The sequence below is a fragment of the Aquarana catesbeiana genome, linkage group LG12 (genome assembly GCF_042186555.1).
Source record: "Aquarana catesbeiana isolate 2022-GZ linkage group LG12, ASM4218655v1, whole genome shotgun sequence".
Classification (NCBI taxonomy): Eukaryota; Metazoa; Chordata; class Amphibia; order Anura; family Ranidae; genus Aquarana; species Aquarana catesbeiana.
The window spans coordinates 25,987,126-26,009,339 of record NC_133335.1 but is presented as its reverse complement, the minus strand read 5'-3'; the positions used below and the strand labels follow the sequence as shown (position 1 = coordinate 26,009,339).

The 22,214-nt window shown below is 43.7% G+C and overlaps 1 protein-coding gene across 2 annotated transcripts in view; it reads left to right on the top strand.

Moving 5' to 3' along the window:
* Window positions 1-22,214, top strand: part of COL20A1 (collagen type XX alpha 1 chain) — a 146,963-nt gene that overhangs the window by 104,944 nt on the left and 19,805 nt on the right. For both annotated transcript variants that reach the window (XM_073607447.1, XM_073607448.1), the window contains exons 26-31: window positions 9,223-9,300; window positions 10,229-10,315; window positions 10,625-10,678; window positions 14,092-14,187; window positions 16,502-16,555; window positions 17,307-17,360. In XM_073607447.1, the coding sequence (XP_073463548.1) occupies window positions 9,223-9,300; window positions 10,229-10,315; window positions 10,625-10,678; window positions 14,092-14,187; window positions 16,502-16,555; window positions 17,307-17,360 (423 nt within the window). The remainder of the gene's footprint in view (window positions 1-9,222; window positions 9,301-10,228; window positions 10,316-10,624; window positions 10,679-14,091; window positions 14,188-16,501; window positions 16,556-17,306; window positions 17,361-22,214) is intronic.

Sequence of the window (22,214 nt, the reverse complement as noted above, 5' to 3'; positions counted from 1 at the left end):
TGAGACCTGGAATCGGCCTTTTGCAGTCCCTGTACAGCAGAGCACAGACTGAGAACAGGAGAAGGAGCACAATTTGCCAGTCAGTTGTACTATAGCGCTCAGCACTGGGACAAGGCCATCTAGAGCCCAGGCCAAACAGGCCAAACTGTGCCCCCCCCCCCCCCAAGATGTATGAACATTATGTGTTAGCAGGTATCCCCCCCCCAACAAAAAAAAATTGTGCAATTGAGTAATTCTCCCTCCTCTCAGGACAAGTCTACTCCCCTGCTGCTACAATCTCCCCTCCCCCGAAGAACACATTTTTGCCCCCCCCCATCCCCCCTCCCAGCTCAAATCTTTTCCCTTCCCAAATCCCACCAGCACACATCCCCCCGGAAAAAAAAATTCTCTCTCAAATCCTTTACTCCTCAAATCCCCCCCCCGAGTACCCCTCCTCCCCCCCCAGTACCCCTCCCCCCCCACTCCAAATCCCCCCTACCAGCACAAATCCCCCCCGAATCATCCGTACTGTCACAAATCCCCACTCCTAGCACAACCCCCCTCCAAATTTGCACTCCTAGCACAAATCCCCCTCCCCCAAAAGAATTTGAGCCCTAATCTACATGCAAAGCCCCTAAGCATAAATTCCGCCTCCTCCCAGGAAAAATCCACCCCCCTGCTGAAACCCCCTCTCCTCCAAGCAAAGGTCTTTGCCCCCCTATCCCCCTTCCAGCTCAAATCCTCTCTCTCCCCAAATCCCCCCAGCACACCCCCCCCCAAAAAAATCACTCCTAGCACAGATCCTCTACTCCTCAAATCCCCAAACCCCCCTCTCAAGTACACCCCCCCCACTCCAAATCCCACCTCCCAGCACAAATCCCAACTCCTAGCACAAATCTACCCCCCCCCCATTTCCCCTTCTAGCACAAATCCCCCAAGAATCCCTACTGGCACAAATATCCCCCCCCCCCCCAAAAAAAAATGTCCTCTCCTAGCACAAATCCTCTTCCTCATCCCCTTCTAGACACAAATCCCCCCCAAATCACCTTGCCTACCAACCCCCCCTCCCTAAATGTCCCCTCCCAGAACAATTATTACCCCCAGCTGCCCCCCAAATTCCCCCACCGATCATAAATCCCTCCCCCTCAACTCCTTGTGGCACCCCCCACCTCACATGATACCACAGTGCCCAGGGCAGCTGCCCCCCCTGCCCACCCCTTGCCCCCGGCCGTGAATAATGCTCTTGTGCTAACAAGGAACATGCTGATAGGAGGAGAGAGCAGAGTGACAGAGGGGAGCTCATCTGTCTGCTGCTTCTTATTTCACGGTTTAGTCACAGGATGGGGGAGGGGCAAGACTTGTGAGACCAAACTGCAGCAGAGAAAATTATGCCTCCTCCCTTACCAGACATGGCTGGTCCTGATGGTCCTTTAAGATAATGACTTCTGACTCTGGCTGTTGGGACTGGAAATTTCAATGGCGCCTTTCCCTTGCCAACCTTCCCATCCAGGTCCGCCATGTTGCCGGGAACTTTCAAGCCATCATTCTAGGTGACGCCCAAAGTCCAAAGCTTCAGCCATTTTTATGGTGTCCATAAGTGGCGATTGTGACCCGTTTGTTTTCAGTGCAACGAAAAGGATCTCCCTGTCCTCCTATCATGTCACAAAGAAATGACCGCTTTCCCTTTTAATAAAAGACATTTGGATCATTTTCTTTTACAGTTAGGAAATAGGAATTAATAAAATTAGGATTTCTCTAAGTGAACGCATGCTGCGACGTGAAGATTCCAGATAGCGATCAGCACTTTATTAGACTTGGCACAGACTATTCATCAAGAAGTGGTATTTTTAGAGCCGAGAAGGGAGCCTGAAGCATGATACTGTGAAATGGAAAATAAGGTTATTAGTGACATTTTAGGAGGACGTTCTGCGCCATGTGATCCTGTGTGGGATCACTTTCCTGGGCTTTAACATTGGGAGGTAATACGATGGTGAAATACAGCACCGTGAGAAAGTTTTAGGCAGGTGTGAAGAAATGCTGTGAAGTAAGAATGCTTTTTTTTTTTAGAATATATATACAGTATTTTCATTGTTTATTTTTTCTTGTCAAATTTGTTTATTGAATTTTAACAACTAGTATACATAAGTACATATGGTGGCAGCAAAAGAAAAGATCACATATATGTAATGATATTGAGTTGTAGTTCCAACATAAACTAAAAGTAGTTTAACTAAAACAATTTTAATATGGATCGAACTACTCAAAAAATTGCGTCATACAGTGTATAAGAGAGGATAAAACCAACTTGTACCAGGTTAAAATAAAATGATGACCTCAGATAAAAAAAAAAATGTCTTAATTATTATCAAGAGTATAGTTTTTAAATAAAAAAAAAAAAGGAATAATTTATTATAGAATCTATAAATCTTATACTACATATTGGAACTATGTACAATTGGTATAATGATAACCAAGGAAATAAATGTTCTACTACCAGATCTATATAAAGAGTAAAGAGTAAATTGAAAGAGGAGAGAGAGAAAAAAGAAAAAGTAATTTTAGGCAGGAGTAAAAATAGATGGGGAAGAAAGAAATGAGAGGTTCATTGTTTATTTTTTTATCAATTTACAAAATGTGTGAACAGAAGAAAAATCTAAATCAAATCAATATTTGGTGTGACCATCCATTGGCTTCCACACTTGTACGAAGTCAGGGATTTTATAGGATTAGAGTCAGGTTAATTGGTTAATTAACCAATTATACCAAGTGAGTGCTAATAATTTAACACCATACTTAGGTTGAAACACAGTCATTAACTGAAACAGAAACAGCTGTGTAGGAGGCTTAAAACGGGGCGAGGAACAGCCCAACTCTGCTACTAAGCTGAGGTTGTAGAAGACCGTTTAATGTCACAGATCATACACCATGGCCATTGAGGAAAGGGAAAGATAGCGCTGGACCCCGTAGGTTTATTTTACTGGTATTGTTATCTTAAGGTATTAATGTTGGTGTAAATCTGCTTCCTGGACAGGTGGCTTCTTCACCCCAAAGTATCTCCACCAGGCCGGGACAAGGGGTGGGCAGAAGGGGTAGCTGCCCTAGGCGCAATGGTTTATTGCAGGGATGAGGGTGTTCTGACCCTAACCTAAAGGAAGGGGGGGCGCAGTTTGGCATCTTTGCTCTGGGCTCCAAATTACCTTGTCCCAGCACTGATCTCCGCAGTCTCCTTGGATTGTAATGTAAGAAGGGTTGAAATTTAAGTGCCACACCACTGCTAAGAGGTCCAAATACAACGTTATTCCATTAAAGGTCAGTGATACAATTCAAGAAATACCCAATGCGTTTCGGGGAATTTCGGGGTATTTATCAGGGCTTATATGATAACCAAGTGAACAAACCAGTAGTGAACTGGACCTATAATGTAATTTATTCCAGTGTGAGTTGAAAGCACAGGCCTAATCAGCAGCTGAAAAAAACAAGGATGCCCAACAGATGCTCAATAGGGTTTAGGTCTGGAGACATGCTTGGCCAGTCCATCACCCTCAGCTTCTTTCTCAAAGGCAGTGGTCGTCTTGGAGGTGTGTTTGGGGTCATTATGTTGGAATACTGCCCTGCGGCCCAGTCTCCGAATGGAGGGGATCTGCTTCAGTATGTCACAGTACATGTTGGCATTCATGGTTCCCTCAATGAACTGTAGCTCCTCAGTGCTGGTGTCCTGTCGAGAAATGTCCCCCATCGGATAGTGTCCGCCCTATACTGCGCATCGCTTGCGCAGTACGGAGGACAAAGGAGACGCCGAAAGCCTCCGAACATGAACAGCTGTTCATGAGCTCTACACAGCGCCTGCGCAATTAATAGTACATTCTGTCACATGCTCCCGATGCTCGTACAACTCTGCAAGGGGTGGTGTGCCTACAGAATGGGCAGAGCTGATTACACAACTGAAGGAGTTTTACAATGATGGCCAGAGCTGATAAGGGTGGGTAGTTCAATGTTACATACATAACACAAGCAATTTCAATACTTTACTGTTTTAAACCCACCCATCAACATTGCTAAACCCACCCTTCAGTTGTGTAAACACGCCCCACAAAGATCCGCCCATTTGAGAAATCCACCCCTACAAGCATCGGGAGCGTGTGACAAAATGTACTATTAATTGTGCCGTGTACAGCTGATGAACAGCTGTTCATGTTTGGAGACTTTCGGCGTCTCTTTTGTCCTCTGTACTGCGCAAGCGCTGCGCCTGTGCAGTACAGGGCGGACACTATCCGATGGGGGGACCTTTCTTGTCAGAACACCGGCAACACTCATGCAGCCCCAGACCATGACACTCCCACTACCATGCTTGACTGTAGGCAAGACACACTTGTCTTTGTACTTCTCACCTGGTTGTCACCACACACGCTTAACACCATCTGAACCAAATAAGTTTATCTTGGTCTCATCAGACCACAGGACATGGTTCCAGTAATCCATGTCCTTAGTCTGCTTGTCTTCAGCAAACTGTTTGCGGGCTTTCTTGTGCATCATCTTTAGAAGTGGCTTCCTTCTGGGACGACAGCCATGCAGACCAATTTGATGCAGTGTGTGGCGTATGGTCTGAGCACTGACAGGCTGACCCCCCACCCCTTCAACCTATGCAGCAATGCTGGCAGCACTCATTCGTCTATTTCCCAAAGACAACCTCTGGATATGACGCTGAGCACGTGCACTCAACTTCTTTGGTCGACCATGGCGAGGCCTGTTCTGAGTGGAACCTGTCCTGTTAAACCGCTGTATGGTCTTGGCCACCGTGCTGCAGCTCAGTTTCAGGGTCTTGGCAATCTTCTTATAGCCTAGGCCATCTTTATGTAGAGCAACCATTCTTTTTTTCAGATCCACAGAGAGTTCTTTGCCTTTGCTTACATAGGTTGGACTTGATGGACTTGTGTCTTTTTTCAACCTCACCTACTATGTAACTATGAGGTGCCATGTTGAACTTCCAGTGGCCAGTATGAGAGAGTGAGAGCGATAACACCACATTTACCACACCTGCTCCCCATTCACACCTGAGACCTTGTAACACTAACGAGTCACATGACACCGGGGAGGGAAAATGACTAATTGGGCCCAATTTGGACACTTTCACTTAGGGGTGTACTCGCTTTTGTCGCCAGCGGTTTAGACATTAATGGCTGTGTGTTGAGTTATTTTGAGGGGACAGCAATTTACGCTGTTATACAAGCTGTACACTCACTATTGTACATTGTAGCAAAGTGTAATTTCTTCAATGTTGTCACATGAAAAGATAGAATAAAATATTTACAAAAATGTGTGGGGTGTACTCACTTTTGCGAGATACTGTGTGTGTGTATATATTATGACAGTACGATTCCCTGCCCTAGTGGTTGTCGCCCAGGATTCTCAAATAGGCAGGTTGAGAGGCTCCAGAAGGATTATTTAATTTGGAGGAAACCGTTTTATCAGTTTCTTCTGTGGTTGGTAAAATCCAGTTGGGGACCTGGAGCCTGGAGATTTCATAGCGATCTGGGTGGGATGGAATCTCCAATCCTGGGACCGGGGTTTTGGGAACAGCCAGGAGTCTGGCTTGTTGATTGTGCAGGTGGGTCCTGGGCTTATAGCAGAGCTAGGACCAGGGTTCTGGGCTCCACCCTCCCGAAGAGTCCAGGCGTGCAAGGGAGAAGTGTGCCTGTTGGCAAAGGACGATCTGATAGAGCAGACGGAGGGCCCAAGTCGGTGGGCTGTAGCAGCCAGAAAGCTGTAAGAGAGGGAGAGAGTGTCACCAGAGGTACAGAGTGGGTCCAAACAGGGAAAAGAGGACCGAGGTCAACGCCTGACCAGTAGTGCTGACCAGAGAGCCAGGAGGCTCGGTATTTTCCATTTGTTATTTCGTTATTGCTTTAAAGTTTTGGATGGCCATGGGCCAAAAAGCCCTTATACTGCATATCTATCTGGCGTGGGCTCAGCTCACAGGTAAACTCTACACTAAGCTAAACAACAACATATATATATATATTTGTTTTTTTTTTTGTTTTTCCAATTTTTTTTTTTTTTATTCTTAGTTATTAAGCCCATTTTAGTAAAGCTGAAACTCCCAGCACAGCTATCAGCCCAATGTTACATACACGTACATGTACAGTGCTAAGTTGAATATCACTTGGTGACACAACAGGAAGCCAAAGGAAATTTTTTCCACAGTGAAGGAAATTCCCAGTTTCAGACGTTTGTCCTTATTCAAAGCACCTCTCGTGACAATCAAACAAACGTAGGATTTTCCCTTAATTTAGGTCTCTGGAACAACATCTTTTTTACTGACAAAACATGTAAAATTTTACTGATGGAGCACATTTTTTTTTACTGACAACCTGAAAAAATGACAGAACTCCTATTAAAGACGAACTGATATTTAGCCACTTACGGACCGCCCGCCGTCATTATTCGTCGGTACTTTGAAGAGGGATATCATTGTTATGGCAGCAGCTAGCTACCATAACCCCAGTATCCTCTTCTTCAGCAGGCAGTCTGCTTTCAGATAAAAGTGGTCTCTGCGGCGGATTCTCCGCGAGATCACTTTTATCAGAGGCGGGAGAGTAAGCGGTGCCCTCCGCCGCTTACCGGAGCAGTCGGCAGCGGCGGAGGCGATGGGGTCCTTTCTCCTGTTGGGTATGGAGACGAGTGAGGGGAAGATGGCCCCCACCCATCTCCATACCATTGCAGGGCAGAAGCGACGTCAATAATAATAGGAACCTTTTTGTTCGTTACGTTCCATTTGTTTAGATGCGGCATTTGTTATTTCGGATAATTCGTAACTTTGGACGTCCTCCGAGAATCTTGCTCCCGGAATAGGCACATCACGGATCACGGTAAATGGCCGCTGACAGTGGCCGTTTACCACGTGATCTCTCAGTCAAATAACGGAGCGATCACTTGTAAACAAACCGGCGTCATGTCCGGTTTCTCTCTCCTCCTCGTACAAATCAGTAAAAGGAGAGGGGAGAGATCAGGTGCAGCAGCGCTGTGGGCTGGATGTGTACTGCCCATAGCGCTGATCTGTGCCCATTCTAGCACTCATCCATCCATCCCAGCAATACTCATCTAGCCATCCCAGCACTACTCATCTAGCCATCCCAGCAATACTCATCCATCCCAGCAATACTCATCTAGCCATCCCAGCAATACTCATCCATCCCAGCAATACTCATCTAGCCATCCCAGCAATACTCATCCATCCATCCATACTCAACAATACTCATCCATCCATCCATCCTCACCAATACTCATCCACCCATCCATACTCAGCAATACTCATCCATCCATACTCAACAATACCTATCCATCCATCCATACTCAACAATACTCATTCATCCATCCATGCTCAGCCATCTATACTCATCCATGCTCAGCAATACTCATCCATTCATCCATGCTCAGCAATACTCATCCATCCATCCATACTCCGCAATACTCATCCATCCATCCATACTCAGCAATACTCATCCATCCATCCATACTCAGCCATACCCAGCCAACCTATCCACACTCAGCCATACCCAGCCTCAGCCATACCCGACCCAGCCATCCCATCCATAACCAGCAATACCCAGCCTTCCCATCCACACTCAGTCATTCCTGACCCAGCCATCCCATCCATATCCAGCCATACTCAGCCATACCTAGCCATCCTATCCATACTCACCCAGCCATACTCAGCCATACTCAGCCATCCCATCCATACTCAGCCATACCCAGCCACCCACATTCATGGCTCAACCATGCTTAGCCATCCCCATCCACGGCTCATCCATGTCACTACAGTGCCTCAAAGTGTAATAGGTAGTCAAATTAGATTTGAAATTTATGTCCCTAGAATGCCTGATGGTGCTCCCTGCATGTTGGGCCTCTGTTTGTGGCCAGGCTGTGTAAAAGTCTCACACATGTGGTATCGCCATACTCAGGAGGAGTAGTAATGTTACACAATGTTTTGGGGTGTAATTTTTGCCATGAATATGATATGTGTTAGAAATATTGTATAAACGGACAACTTTGTGTAAAAAAAAAAAAGTTTTCATTTTCTATCCACATTTTCCAAAAACTTGTAAAAAAAAATGACATGTTCAAAAGACTCGATATGCCTAATAGATTATACGTTGGGGTGTTTTCCTTCCATAATGGGGTCATTTTTTTGGGAGGTTTTTATTGTCCTGGTGCTCCAGGGCCTTCAAAAGTAAAAGAGGTAGTCAAGAAATTAGATGCGTAATTTATGCTCCTAGAAAGCCTGAAGGTGCTCCCTGCATGTTGGGCCTTTGTATGTGGCCATGCTGTGTAAAAGTCTCACACATGTGGTATCACCATTCTCAGGAGGAGTAGTAGAATGTATTTTGGGGTGTAATTTGTGGTATGCATATGCTGTGTGTGAGAAATAACCTGATAATATGACACTTTTGTGAAAAAGAAAAAAAAATCTAGATTTTGCAAAGAATTGTAGGAAAAAAATTACAACTTCAAAAAACTCATGCCTCTTTCTAAATACCTTTGAATGTCTACTTTCCAAAAAGGGGTCATTTGGGGGGTATTTGTACTGTCCTGACTTATAGGGTCTCAAGAAATGAGCTAGGCCGTCAGTACTTCAGGTGTGATCAATTTTCAATAACCAAATAATATACACTGATTTGGATTATTTTTACCAAAGATATGTAGCAGTATACATTTGGCCAAAATGTATTATGAAAAATTACTAATTTGCTAAATTTTATAACAGAAACAAAGAAAAATGTATTTTTTTACAGAATTTTTGGTCTTTTTTCATTTATAGCAAAAAAAAACAAAACAAAAAAAACAGCGGTGATTAAATACTACCAAAAGAAAGCCCTATTTGTGTGAAAAAAAGGACAAAAATGTCATATGGGTACAGTGTTGCATGACTAATTGTCATTCAAAGTGTGAGAGCACTGAAAGCTGAAAATTGGTCTGGTTAGGAAGGGGGGTTTAAGTGCCCAGTGGTCAAGTGGTTAAATACATAAGAAAGGATTCCCTGAGACCACACAGAAGGCGGGGCGCTTGCTTTTCAGCTCCCTATGCCTGATTGAAACCTCTTACTGAGTCATCTGATAAGGTAAAAAATGTTGTTTTAGTCCCAATCATAATAACGAAAGAAAACATAATAAAACCAATCTTCATTTCCTCCAAGGTCATCCTCACTTTACCAGGCTCCATTAACCCTTTTCTGTACATTCCTTCCAGTTGCAGCTCCAGTCATTCCTGATGGTCTGTGGTTCAGAGATTCCCATTGGAGATGGATGTTGTGATGTCCTGGCCAAGGTGAGGAGGGCTGACCCATGGTTGCTGAACATTACTTCTCTTATCTGTTGCTCTGTAGGGGTGCCAATAGAACTTCTGACTTGCGCAGGTTCAAATTAAGGTAGGGTGACTTAATTGTTGGAGTTTAGTACAGAGATTAGGTCAGTGTTAGGGTCAGGGTTTAGAGGGTTTGGTTAGGCATTGGGGGGATTAGGCATTGAAACAATAAAATGTTTCAATTTCGCCCCCGGAGAGGGGTATGTGATAGAGACTTCTGTGACTCCTTAGAGGAGCTTCAGGATTGCGAGTTGTTTTATCAGGGCCTGGAAGCCTAGAATTAGCGTGCCACAATCCCAGTACCAAAAACACCATGCAGGGCCATCTTTAATATGAATTGGACCCGTTTTCTTGGGCCCTCCCGACTTAGTTTATCAACTATTTGTGGGCGGTACAGGCTCAAGGGGCAGCTGCTTTGGGCCCCCGCAACAATGACTAGGCCCAGGGAAGCTGCCCCTTTTTGCCCTGTGCTAAAGACGGCCCTGCCACATGCCATACTGCCTTCCTCGCCATGCTGCACAGTGATCGTATTCCTCGTCTCAGGACAGCTGTCAAATTGCTCAGACTGATAGAGAGACAATGGTCCCTCTGTGTGGCCTGCCCTGTAATCTCAGCAGAGGTTCTGCTGAAAGAAACCCACTAAAGGGAAGATACTCAAGGAATTATTTAATAATGTAAAGGTTTCGTAAGGGACTTTGAGCACCAATGATGTGTACACACTGAAGAGGCAGTTGTGGTTTATATTTTTTAGAACTTTTTGTATTGGTTGAAAACAACCTGGAATTGGCTTAAATCATTAAATTATTTTTTTATTGTGTTGCTTTATAAGTGTGCTGCATTTATTCTCGTCAAGCCTCCAATGAAGCTCTTAAATCTCTTTTTGTCCTCTTAGAGGGATGAGACCACATGCCCTGCCCTCGCCTCTGCCTGTACCTGCACCTCCGATGTCCCTGGGCCTCCCGGCCCTCCCGGACTTCCGGTAAGTTTTGAGTTGTAATAATTCATTACCAGCTAGCTATGTTAAGAATGACCATCCCAATGTGTCATGGTTGTTTACATTAAGGGTCAGCTCTTCCTTATATCTAGATTTTTAGCCCCGTCTATCAGCAGCAGCCTCCCATTGGATGTTCTCTTTAATTGATTTCACAGTTGGAAGGTTGAGGTTCCTCCTGCTGCAGCGAGCGGTCTCTGAGAGATAGAGGAGCCCAGTTATTGCTTAAGCTTTGGATGGACCAACCCATGTTGAGTAGTTACTTTGTGTGATCAAAATGATTATTTCTACTTGCAGGGGCCTCCAGGTCCTCGAGGGTCCAAAGGAGAGCAGGGCGAGCCAGGACCAGTGGTATGTACTAACATTTTGTGCCGAGCATATGATATCGTTATGGAATGAGTCATTTTTGAAGAAAAGGTGGTCTTTGTCTAACACATGCGCTACCTCTGGGCTGTGAGACATTTTTGTTGTGTGACCCTCGGGTAGCTCAAGGGTACAAAACCCGCGATTGGGGCCCATGCCTGCAATGTAACCATGATATGTGGTGGTTGAGTCTCTCGGCTACACATTATAACATGGGTCCCAATTGGCTGGAGGACATGAGTGGAAGGGATGGTGGTGGAGTGGTAGATTCCATTTTCTGGAGCTCCGTTTATAAACATATTTGCACTCATAGGCAGCCAGTGTACCCATGAATGACTGTGACCGAGCTGTCATTGGACAGCTGAGAATGCAGGCGCAATGTACAGAGCCAATCACAGTGGGCTCTGTACCTTGTAATTGCTGTGAACCAATCACTGCCATCACAAGCGTAAACGCTGCCTGTGTTTACAAACTTTGATTCCATTCACTATGGAGGAAGGGAGTTGCAGATTGTTTGTAAACACTACAGGAATGAGGATAACAGCAGATCAATGGGGAAGGTGGTGGTGGGTAGTTTAAGGTGCCACTAACCATCAATTAATGTGGGGGTGGGCATTGACAAGTGCCATTGACTGTGGGGTTGTTTTTCGTTTAAAGGTGGTGGTGATGGGGAAGGGGTGGGAGGATTAAAGAAAGAGCCTCTCACTGTTAAATGATGAGGTTGCTTTTTCGGGGGGGTTAAAGTGCCACTGACCACCGGTATTTGTGAGATAGTTTTTTCGGTGGTGGGGGTTAAAGTGCTACTGACCACCAATAATTAATTGTGAGGTTTTTTTTTTGGGGGGGGGGTTATAAGTTGTGGTGTTGGGGGGGGGGGGGTAGCGTGCCTCTGACCACCAGTATTTGTTTATTGGGGAGTTTAAAGTGCTACCCACCACCAATAATTGTAAGATTTTTTTTTTGGTGGAGGTGGGGTGGGGGAGAGAGGATTAAAGATCTACTGGTAATCAATAATTGTGAGATTTTTTTTCAGAGGGGGGGGGGGGGGTGGGGTTTAAAGTGCCAATGACCACCAATTATTGTGATCTTTTTTGTGAAGTAGTGGTTGTTTTTGACCTTCAGTAACTGTAAGATTTGTTTTTTGGGTTGTGTAAAGTGCCAATGACCACTAATGATTATAGGATTTTTTTTAAAGGGGGAGGGGGAGTTTAAAGTGATTCTAACCACCAGCATTTGTGAGATTGTTTTTTTTTTTGGGGGGGGGGGGGGGGAGGGGATAAAGTGCCACTGATCACCAATGTTTGTGGTATTTTGTTTAACCGCTTCCGCACCGCCCCACGTACATTTAATACAGCAGGACGGCCCTTCAGCGCGAAATCACGTACCTGTGCATGATTTTGGTTTCCAGGTCTGGGGTGAGCGCTTGCGCAGCCGGCGACCCATTCCCGCTGTGATTGGACACAGCGGGAGCCAATCTGCGGGTTCCGGCCGACCCAATGTTCACCCGCACCGGCGATTGTTACCAAGAAAGGCAGAACGGCCAATGTAAACAAGTCAGATTGCCATTCTGTCAGAGGGGAAGATAGAGATCTATCTTGTGTTCCTGCTAAGCAGGAACACGGATCTCCGTCTTCCCCCAGGCAAAGCACCCCCCCCTCCTCCCCACAGTTAGCAAGCACTCCCAGGGAACACAGTTAACCCTTTGATCGCCCCTGATGTTAACCCCTTCCCTGCCAGTGTCATTAGTACGGTGACAGTGCATTTTTTTTTTTTTTAGCACTGATCACTGTATCAGTGTCACTGGTCCCCAAAAAGTGTCACTTAGTGTCGGATTTGTCCGCCGCAATGTCGCAGTCCCGCAGAAAATCGCTGATCGACGCCATTACTAGTAAAAAAAAAAAAAATCCATAAATATATCCCATGGTTTGCAGCCGCGATTACTTTTGCGCAAACCAATCAATATATGCTTATTGGTATTTTTTTTTTTTTTTATACCAAAAACATAGCAGATTACATATTGGCGTAAATTGATAAAGAAATTCTATTTTTTACTTTTTTTTTTAATTGAATTTATTTTTATCTATCTGTCTAAAAAAAATGATATAACATGAATTTGGGTACAGAGTTGCATGGCAAAGTAATTGTTAGTAGACATGTGTACTGCTGAAAAATTTGTTAGTTTTCGTTTCATTCATTTTTTTTTTTTTTTCGCATCTAAACAAATTGAACAGAACAAATTAATAATAATAAATAGTTTTTATTATTTTTATTTATTATTATTATTATTATTATTATTATTAGTGGAATTTCCTTTCATGTTAGTGAACATAACGAATACAAATTTATCCGTAGTTGCAAATTTTCCAAAATAACGAATGCCGTATCTAAACGAATGGAACGTAACTAATTTAATAATAAAAAGTTTTTATTTTTATTGTCATTTATTACTATTAATTTGTTACATTCCATTAGTTTAGATACGGCATTCGTTATTTTGGAAAATTCGTAACTTCGGATAAATTCGTATTCGTTATGTTCACTGACAGCCAAATTTTAAAGGAAATTCCAATACCTATAATTTAATAGTTAGTAATAGTTAAGTTATTATTAGTTAGTTATTATTTCAGATTTCCGGATTTTCGTTGTTATTTTCGTTCTTTTGAATTCTTGTTTATTTGCGAATTTCCTAATTTTCCAATTTTCATATTTTCGAAATTCTAATGTTTGAATTTTCCAATTATTCGAATTTCTGAATTTAAAATTTTCGAATTTCCAAAGGTCCGAATTTCCAAATTTTCGGATTGTCGGATTTCAAATTTACGAATATTCTGAAAAATTATTCGTATTCGAAAATATTAGTTAAAAAACTAATTCGGAACAAAACAAATTGCACATGTCTAATTGTTAGTCTCACAGCACAAAAAAATGGCCTGTTAATGAAGGGGGGTTGCAAGCTAGTAGTTAAGTGATTAATAGGTTGGACACAGCTGGTGACAAGTCACTCGGTAGAGTAGCTCGCTGTGGGCGGTAGTCCTGCCAATTGGCACTACAAACATGCACAGGAATAGGACTGCCACAGCTCGCAGACGCGGCTGCGTTCTCAGGTATATGTGGCGCACCGCGAGCTACAAGTCGGAGGTATTTTTATCTCTCTTATCATGCCTCTTGCTGCGCGGGAGTCTACGCTCCGGGACTTAACCGAGACCATCTCTTCATCTCCCACCTGCTGCAAATCAATGCTTGCCACTTTGGGGAGAGAACTGCGAATTGATGCAATCAGCGGGATTGCAGAGCTGCCATGGGCTGCTGATGAAATGGTAAATAGGAATATTGGTATATTTCAGGTTATTTCTGACTCTTGTCTGGTTACAGAGCCATCTAGGATTTGTGTTCTTTCTCAGGGAGACCAAGGCGTGTCTGGACAGGTGGGACCAGAAGGTGGCGGTGGACACATGGGCTCCCCTGGCATTCGTGGGATGACCGTTACCGGTCCGATGGTACAGTGACCTTTTTTTTTTTTTTCCAGGGTCCTTGTCGGCTAGCTTTGAATTTCTAAAGTGAGATGTTGGGAGGGGACAATGGGTTAGCTCAATCTACAAAACACCTCCTTCTATGTTAGGGGTGAAGAGGGGTAGAGAAGTCAAAATGCCCTTCCTGTCCTCGGTTGACAACGCTGTTACTCGGTGAGTACGGTGAGTAAGCGTTGTCACCCTAGGACAGGAAGTGCGTTGGGCTTCCATCACACTTGTTTCCTTGTAGGAACGCTTGCTTTCCCGCAACGCACAAGCATGCACTTCTCTTTTACAGATGTGTGGCGGTGCCATTAATTCTTAATCGCACCCCTACACATCTTGGTAACATATGCGCCAAAATGAATGGCACCACATTACCATGCGTTTTTGGTGCAGTTACATTTTTAAAATGATGCACCATTTTGTAATGAGTGGCTGTTACCACATACACTCTTGGAAATTTGTTTGTTCAGGAAAAAATTTCCAACCGGCTTACCCAGATTTTTTCATTGCTGCAGTTGAAAACAAATGTGCATTTAATCCCACTTGGAATGTCCATTTAATCCCACTTCGAATGTCCATTTAATCCCACTTGGAATGTCCATTTGATCCCACTTCGAATGTCCATTTGATCCCACTTCGAATGTCCATTTGATCCCACTTCGAATGTCCATTTGATCCCACTTCGAATGTCCATTTGATCCCTCTTCCAATGTCCATTTGATCCCACTTCGAATGTCCATTTGATCCCACTTCCAATGTCCATTTGATCCCACTTCGAATGTCCATTTGATCCCACTTCGAATGTCCATTTGATCCCACTTCGAATGTCCATTTGATCCCACTTCGAATGTCCATTTGATCCCACTTCGAATGTCCATTTGATCCCCCTCTTCCAATGTCCATTTGATCCCACTTCAAATGTCCATTTGATCCCACTTCCAATGTCCATTTGATCCCACTTCGAATGTCCATTTGATCCCACTTCCAATGTCCATTTGATCCCACTTCCAATGTCCATTTGATCCCACTTCCAATGTCCATTTGATCCCACTTCCAATGTCCATTTGATCCCACTTCCAATGTCCATTTGATCCCACTTCCAATGTCCATTTGATCCCACTTTGAATGTCCATTTGATCCCACTTTGAATGTCCATTTGATCCCTCTTCCAATGTCCATTTGATCCCTCTTCGAATGTTCACTTGATCTCACTTTGAATGTTACTTGATCCCACTTTGAATGTTCACTTGATCCCACTTTGAATGTTACTTGATCCCATTTTGAATGTTCACTTAATCCCACTTTGAATGTTCACTTGATCCCAATTCGAATGTCCATTTGTTCCAACTTTGAATGTCCATTTGATCCCACTTTGAATGTCCATTTGATCTTTGAATGTCCATTTGATCCCACTTTGAATGTCCATTTGATCCCACTTTGAAAGTCCATTTGATCCCACATCAATTGTCCATTTGATCCCAACTTAAGCTGGCCATACTATCAGCCAAACTCCTACCTTTTTTCACTGAGGCTCCACCATGCATCAGTGGACCTCCCCTTCTCTAAAAGGCACTCAAGGACCCTTGGAGATTTCAAAACTATCCATACCCCAGTAGAATTTTGTGTGAAAGTTTTCTTTTTAAGAACATTCGTTCAATTTTCTAATAATGGAGTCAAATCATTGTTCGTTTTCAACCATAAATATAAAAAAAATTCCAAGGAGAACGATTAATTTTTTTTTTATTGAACTAGCAAATTTCTAACAATGAAAGTCCATTTGTTTCAAACTTGAATGTTAAAAAGCTAAGTCGAATGACATTTATCAAACTGTCGAATGTACTGGGAATGTTTGCACAACTGTTTGTTTAAAAATCTACTAGTGTATAGCCATCTTTGTGATTAGAAAAATCCAACAAATGATCTTAAAATCAAAAACTTTGGACCACTAGTGTATGACCAGCTTAAGGACATCTAAGGACTCCTAATGAGTGGCAAGCTAATATATTACATTTACCTCTTTGGTTTTAGATATACTTTAATGAAAGCTTTGAATTTATTAATGAACAACTAATGAAATGACATTAATATGTTAAAGCTTCTATGAGATTTTGGATTTAAATGCTTTAATATATTCATCAAAAACTTCCTTTTATTAGCGTATTAGATGATGGAGGAGAACAGGATTCGAATAGAGGATTATGGGGGAGATATCCTTCAGATCTGGTCTCTTTGTCAGGAACTGCTGAGACATGCTATCTGGGTGACATTTAGAAACTATTGTCTTTTCATGTTGTAGGGACCTCCAGGGATGAAGGGTGAAAAGGGTGACATTGGAAGTCCAGGACTACAGGTAAACCAACAGAATGTCTCTATGGTGAACCAGGAGAACCATTACATGTTGTGGGGGAGCAGGTATTCAACTCACCTGGCCGGTTGCATACCTGCTATGGCTGGAGAATAGTGAATCCGTGGCATTTCATGGGCCCTCAGAAAGGTAGTTATGATGCCTCCTCTTTTACCAGCCCAGTCTTTTTAGGCTGCATTATGAAGTATTTTGCTTAACAGGAACCTGATAAGATGAAAATACGGAAGCTGCCTCTGTTGATTTGTCATTGCCATTTTTCAAGTGACTCTGTCGCTGTGTAAAAAAAATGCAGCTAAGCTGCACCTGCAGTAGAGGAGGGTATGTAATCTCCTGTCCCACTGCCAGCTGCATGGATATTCTTTACATTCAGGACTGCCTGTGTCCCCTGCTACGTGCAGTAGTTTATTCCGCAGACTTCTATGTCACTACTGTTGTAGGGGCCAGCTGGAAGAGCCACAGAATGCAGCGGGGGGAACAGGCATCACATTTTGCAAGAGAGAGAAGTTTGGAGGGACAGGTGAGTGTAGACCCTCTTCTATCGCAGATCCTGCTTAGCAGATGGATTAGGAATCTTGACTTCCCTGGCTGCCTGCTTGTTCCAGGTCAGTGACCTCCTATTAAATATAGTCAAGATGAAAAAGATTCCAGCATTTGAGAAAAATGTGATCTGCTTTGATTCTGATTGAGCTTATTTGATCTTGTTGCAGCCTTATAATCGTACTCTCTGTTTATTTAGGGTCTTCTGGGCCCCGAGGGGAAGGCAGGAAAGGATGGGACCATGGGACCCAAGGTAGGAGTGTTGAAGTCCATCAGTAGATCCTTCAGTTTTCTCCACATACATATATAGTGTATGTGTGAGCACAGCTATAGGTGTGATAGGATATAAATATGTATGTGTGGAATGAAGTTCACACCTTGTTCTATTTATAGCTACAAATGTTCTATTTAGGTGTCTCTACACATAGCTTTATTCATCTTTTTTTTTGTTTTGGTTAGAGTGGGATCGGTTAGAACCTACGTCTGCTTTTTTATTGCTGTCTGTGTCTCCATTTGGGGGATCATCCTTCACTTCACTTACTTCACTATGTAACCTTCTGTATTGAAGACAAAACAGCAGAAGGAAAAACCTTGGAGGAGAGTTGTCACTGGACACAGGTGTCCCCTTTGAAGGATTTCTCTACACCTCCTGTGCCAGAAACACCCAGTTGAACCTTGATGGGCAGGGTGTCATCATAACAAGAAATAAAAAATATCCTCTTGGTGACGATGCAAAGAACAATAAAACCTATCATCTCTATAGTGGTGGAAAATTTTTGTTTTTGTTTTGCAGTTTGCATCTTTGCTGGGGAAATTTCTCCTTCCTGTCCCAGTGATAGTCGGACAGAAAGTTAGAGTCAGGTGTATGTACACAATGTAGTTTAGGAGTAAGTGCAAGGGTCAGGAGTATGTAATGTACACGGTGCAAGGGGTCAGGACTCAGGAGTATGTAATATACACTGTGCAGGGGTCAGGAGTATGTAATGTACACGGTGCAGGGGTCAGGAGTATGTAATGTACACGGTGCAGAGGTCAGGAGTATGTAATGTACACGGTGCAGGGGTCAGGAGTATGTAATGTACACGGTGCAGGGGTCAGGAGTATGTAATGTACACAGTGCAAGGGTCAGGAGTATGTAATGTGCAGAGTGTAGAGGTCAGGTGTATGTATTGTACACACTTCAGGGAGTCAGGTGTGTGTGATGTACTGAGTACAGGGGCACACAATGTAAGGGTAAGGAGTATGTAATGCACACACTCCAAGGATCAGGAGCATGTAGTGTACACAGTTCAGGGGAAAGTGTATGTAATATACTAAGTACAGGGATCAGGTGTATACAATGCAGAGGTTAGGATTATTTAATGTGCACAGTGCAGGAGTCATGTAGGGGTCAGGCGTATGTAATGTGCACAGTGCAAGGGTCAGGAGCATGTAGTGTAAACAGTGTAGTGGTCAGGTGTATATATATGCTGAATACAGGGGTCAGGTGTATGTCATGTACCCAGTGTAAGGATCATGACTATGTAATGTATTGTAATGTTCACAGTGCAGGTGTATGTATTGTACACACTTCAGGGAGTCAGGTGTGTGTAATGTACTGAGTGCAGGGGTCAGGTGCATGTAGTGTACACAGTGCAGGAGTCAGATGTAGGTAATATGCTGAATACAGGTATATGTAATGAACCCAGTGTAAAGGTCAGGACTCTGTAATGTACACAGTTCAGGTGTCGGGTGTGTGTAATGTACTGAGTACAGGTGTCAGGTGTGTGTAATGTACACAGTGCAGGGGTCAGGAGCATGTAGTGTACACAGTACAGGGGTCAGGTGTATGTAATGTACACAGTGCAGGGGTCAGGAGCATGTAGTGTACACAGTACAGGGGTCAGGTGTAAGTAATGTACTTAGTACAGGGATCAGGAGTATATAATGTTCACAGTGCAGAGGTCAGTGTATGTACTGTACACACTTCAGGGGTCAGGAGCATGTAGTGTACACACTGCAAGGTTCAGGTGTCTGTAATGTACTGAGTACAGGGGTCAGGTGTACATAAAGTACCCAGCGCAGGGGTCAGGAGCATGTAGTGTATGCACTGCAAGGGTCAGGTGTCTGTAATGTACTGAGTACAGGGGTCAGGCGTATGTATTGTACACACTTCAGGGTTCAGGCGTATGTAAATTGTGGTAGTGCCAAGAACTTTATGGAAAAAGACACTCTGCCCACATCCCTAATTTAGGTACAAAATGGAGAATTTTTCCTCTATGGGACTTTATAAGGCAGAACAGTAGAATTGTATCAAAAATTATAAATTTATTAGAATAAGTTAAAACATGGTGAAATTGAATAAAAAATCGGATGCATATATACAAAATTTGGGTGATAGTAACAGAGAAAATTGCAACGATACAATAAACGGCACTAAACTCTGTCCTGATAATTAGACTAGGACAAAAATTCCCGGCGCGTTTCAAGGTTGGAAATGATGAAAGCTCTTCTTCAGGGGCTAGTGGTGAAATGAATTGTTATCTGAATTTTTTTTTTTGACAAAGAAGACAGCAGTAAACAGTCAAAATACATTGTACCGTGTTTTAACAAATTCTAATAAATTTTCAATTTTTGATACAATTCTACTGTTCTAAGACTCTCTGCCTTATAAAGTCCCATAGAGGAAAAATTCTCCAGGAGTATGTAATGTACACAGTGCAGAGGTCAAGTGTGTGCAATGTACAGAGAAGATATATCAGGGGTGGCTAATGCACAGAGTGCAGAGCTTAGGTGTACATAGTGCAGGGGTCAGAAGTAGCACCCTCTATTTTGTGATGAGCCATACCTTGCACTAAAAAATGTGAGCTAGCAGCAGGATCCGTAGATCAAGGAAGGGGAGATAATCCAGACATAGGGGCCCCTGGTGTCAGCTGGGAGCCCGGCTCTCTAGGAGGAGAAAAGAAGTGCCAGCAGTGATTGGACAGGATGAGTGACACACACAGACTTACACATGCGATTCCTCCCTGTGATTTGGAAAGGCAGCCCCCCCACCACAGTCCTCTCCTCTTCTCTTCTAGCTGGAGACTGGTGAGCAGAGCTCATTCTCCTCTAAAGTTTTTAGCTGGATCCCCAGGCCACCATGATAGGTCTGGGGCCCCTTATGAAGCTGCACTGAGGACACCCACAAGCAGCCCTAGGTCCCATCAGGTCAGCAGAGGGGTCTGGACCTGCTTCACGAGAGCTGGCCTGGTTCTACCCCTGTCCTGCCCCCCCCCACACATTTTTCATAGGGAAAGGTTTAGAGCTTCTGACCATGTTTGATTGCCGTCTCTGCCTTCAAGTCCCAGTGACCACCGCACCCCCCATTTCTTGTATGGGTGTCACAGGGACAGGAAGTGAGTGAAAATGTCCCAGTGGGGTCACAGACAGAACTAATCATTTTACAGAATGGATTGCTTTTAAAAAAATCTATTTTATAACAATTGATGATTTTTTTTACTTCTTTCATGTAGCAGAAGATGTAACAGTTTTGCGGCCAAACGTGCCCAGAACACAGATTCTTTCCCTGCTAAAATGTTCCCAGAATATATTTCGGCACTGTTACCAAGCAGCGACCTATAAATAGCTGCCACTTATCGAAGTGTTTCTCCGGCGGAAGAGATCAATAAGCAGACAGAGTGACAAAGGTGTCCGATGCGTATCTTCTCTTCTGGTGGACCCCATAGGGGGCACGTAGCTGAGTCCACAAGGACTGCAAATGTCCCCCCCCCCCCCCCCGGATTCCCGTTCCCACATTCTAGTAATGACACATTCACTGGGCTTTTTTTTTTTTTTTTTTTGAAGATTTCCCCCCGTCCTGCGCTTTTTCCAAATTGTCATCGCTCGCAGCCTGACTCTCTGACATCTCATTATACATCTCCCAGTTAGCAGACAAATGTGACCTTTTAATATTCACTTGTATTGGGCTTCCTGCTGAGAACAGAAGTCGGCTGCTCAATAAATCATTCTTAGCGACGAACTTGCTACGGATAAAAAGTCACCGGGTTTGGGGGCTTATGCAATAACTTGGGGACTCGTTTTTTTTTTAACACTGCCTGGAAATCGTCTGCATTCCTAAAACAAAAGTCAGAGAAGACGCAAAAGGCAAAGAGAGCGGTATAGTTCTCGCCCTTGTTAATTTGTGCGCTGGCTTCTGCCTGGTGGGACACTCCACGGTACAAAGGAAGTGCAGGAGAAAAAGTATTCTTCTTCTTACCCTTGTATGTTACTTTCTTACAAACTCACATAAAAATAGAAGAAAAGAAGCTAAGGGAAGAAGGGGGAGAAGGAGTTAAAAAAAAAAAAAAAGAATTTGCATTACCTAAGGGTTGTTAAACTTTTATTACATCGGGATAGGCGTGCTCTCTTCATGTTCTCTGAAGGACTGAGATGTCCATTTAATATCATGAGAGTGGATCTTCAGAAAACAAGCACCAAACCAAAAGTTGAAACTGTCCAAGAGGCCTTCATTATACATAAAAGCTGGGAATCGTCCACGAACAATCTTCTTTATTAGAAAATGCGGTAAAAATCCACAGTACTGATGCGTTTCAGCCAAGATTGGCCTTACTCATAGCAAGCTTACTATGAGTTATGGGGCATACACACGGTCAGACTTTTCGTCTACAAAAGTCCAACGGACGCCGACGGACTAAAGCTGGCTGGTAATCCGAACGTGTGTGGGCTTCCCCGGACTTTCAGCTGACTTTTTCAGCCTCAAATCCGACGGACTTTAGATTTGAAACATGCTTCAAATCTTTACGTCGTAACTACGACGGACCCCGAAATCCGCTCGTCTGTGTGCTAGTCCGACGGACAAAAACCCACGCTAGGGCAGCTATTGGCTACTGGCTATGAACTTCCTTATTTTAGTCTGGTGTACGTCATCACGTACGAATCCGTCGGACTTTTGTGTGGTCGTGTGTAGGCAAGTCCGTTCGTTAGAAAGTCCGCCGCAAGTCCGCCGCAAGTCCGCCGAAAGTCCGCCGGAAGTCTGTCGGACAGGCTGTCGGACTTTTGTAGACGAAAAGTCCGACCGTGTGTATGCCCCATAAGACCATTCTTGGCTGAAATGCGTCAGACCTGT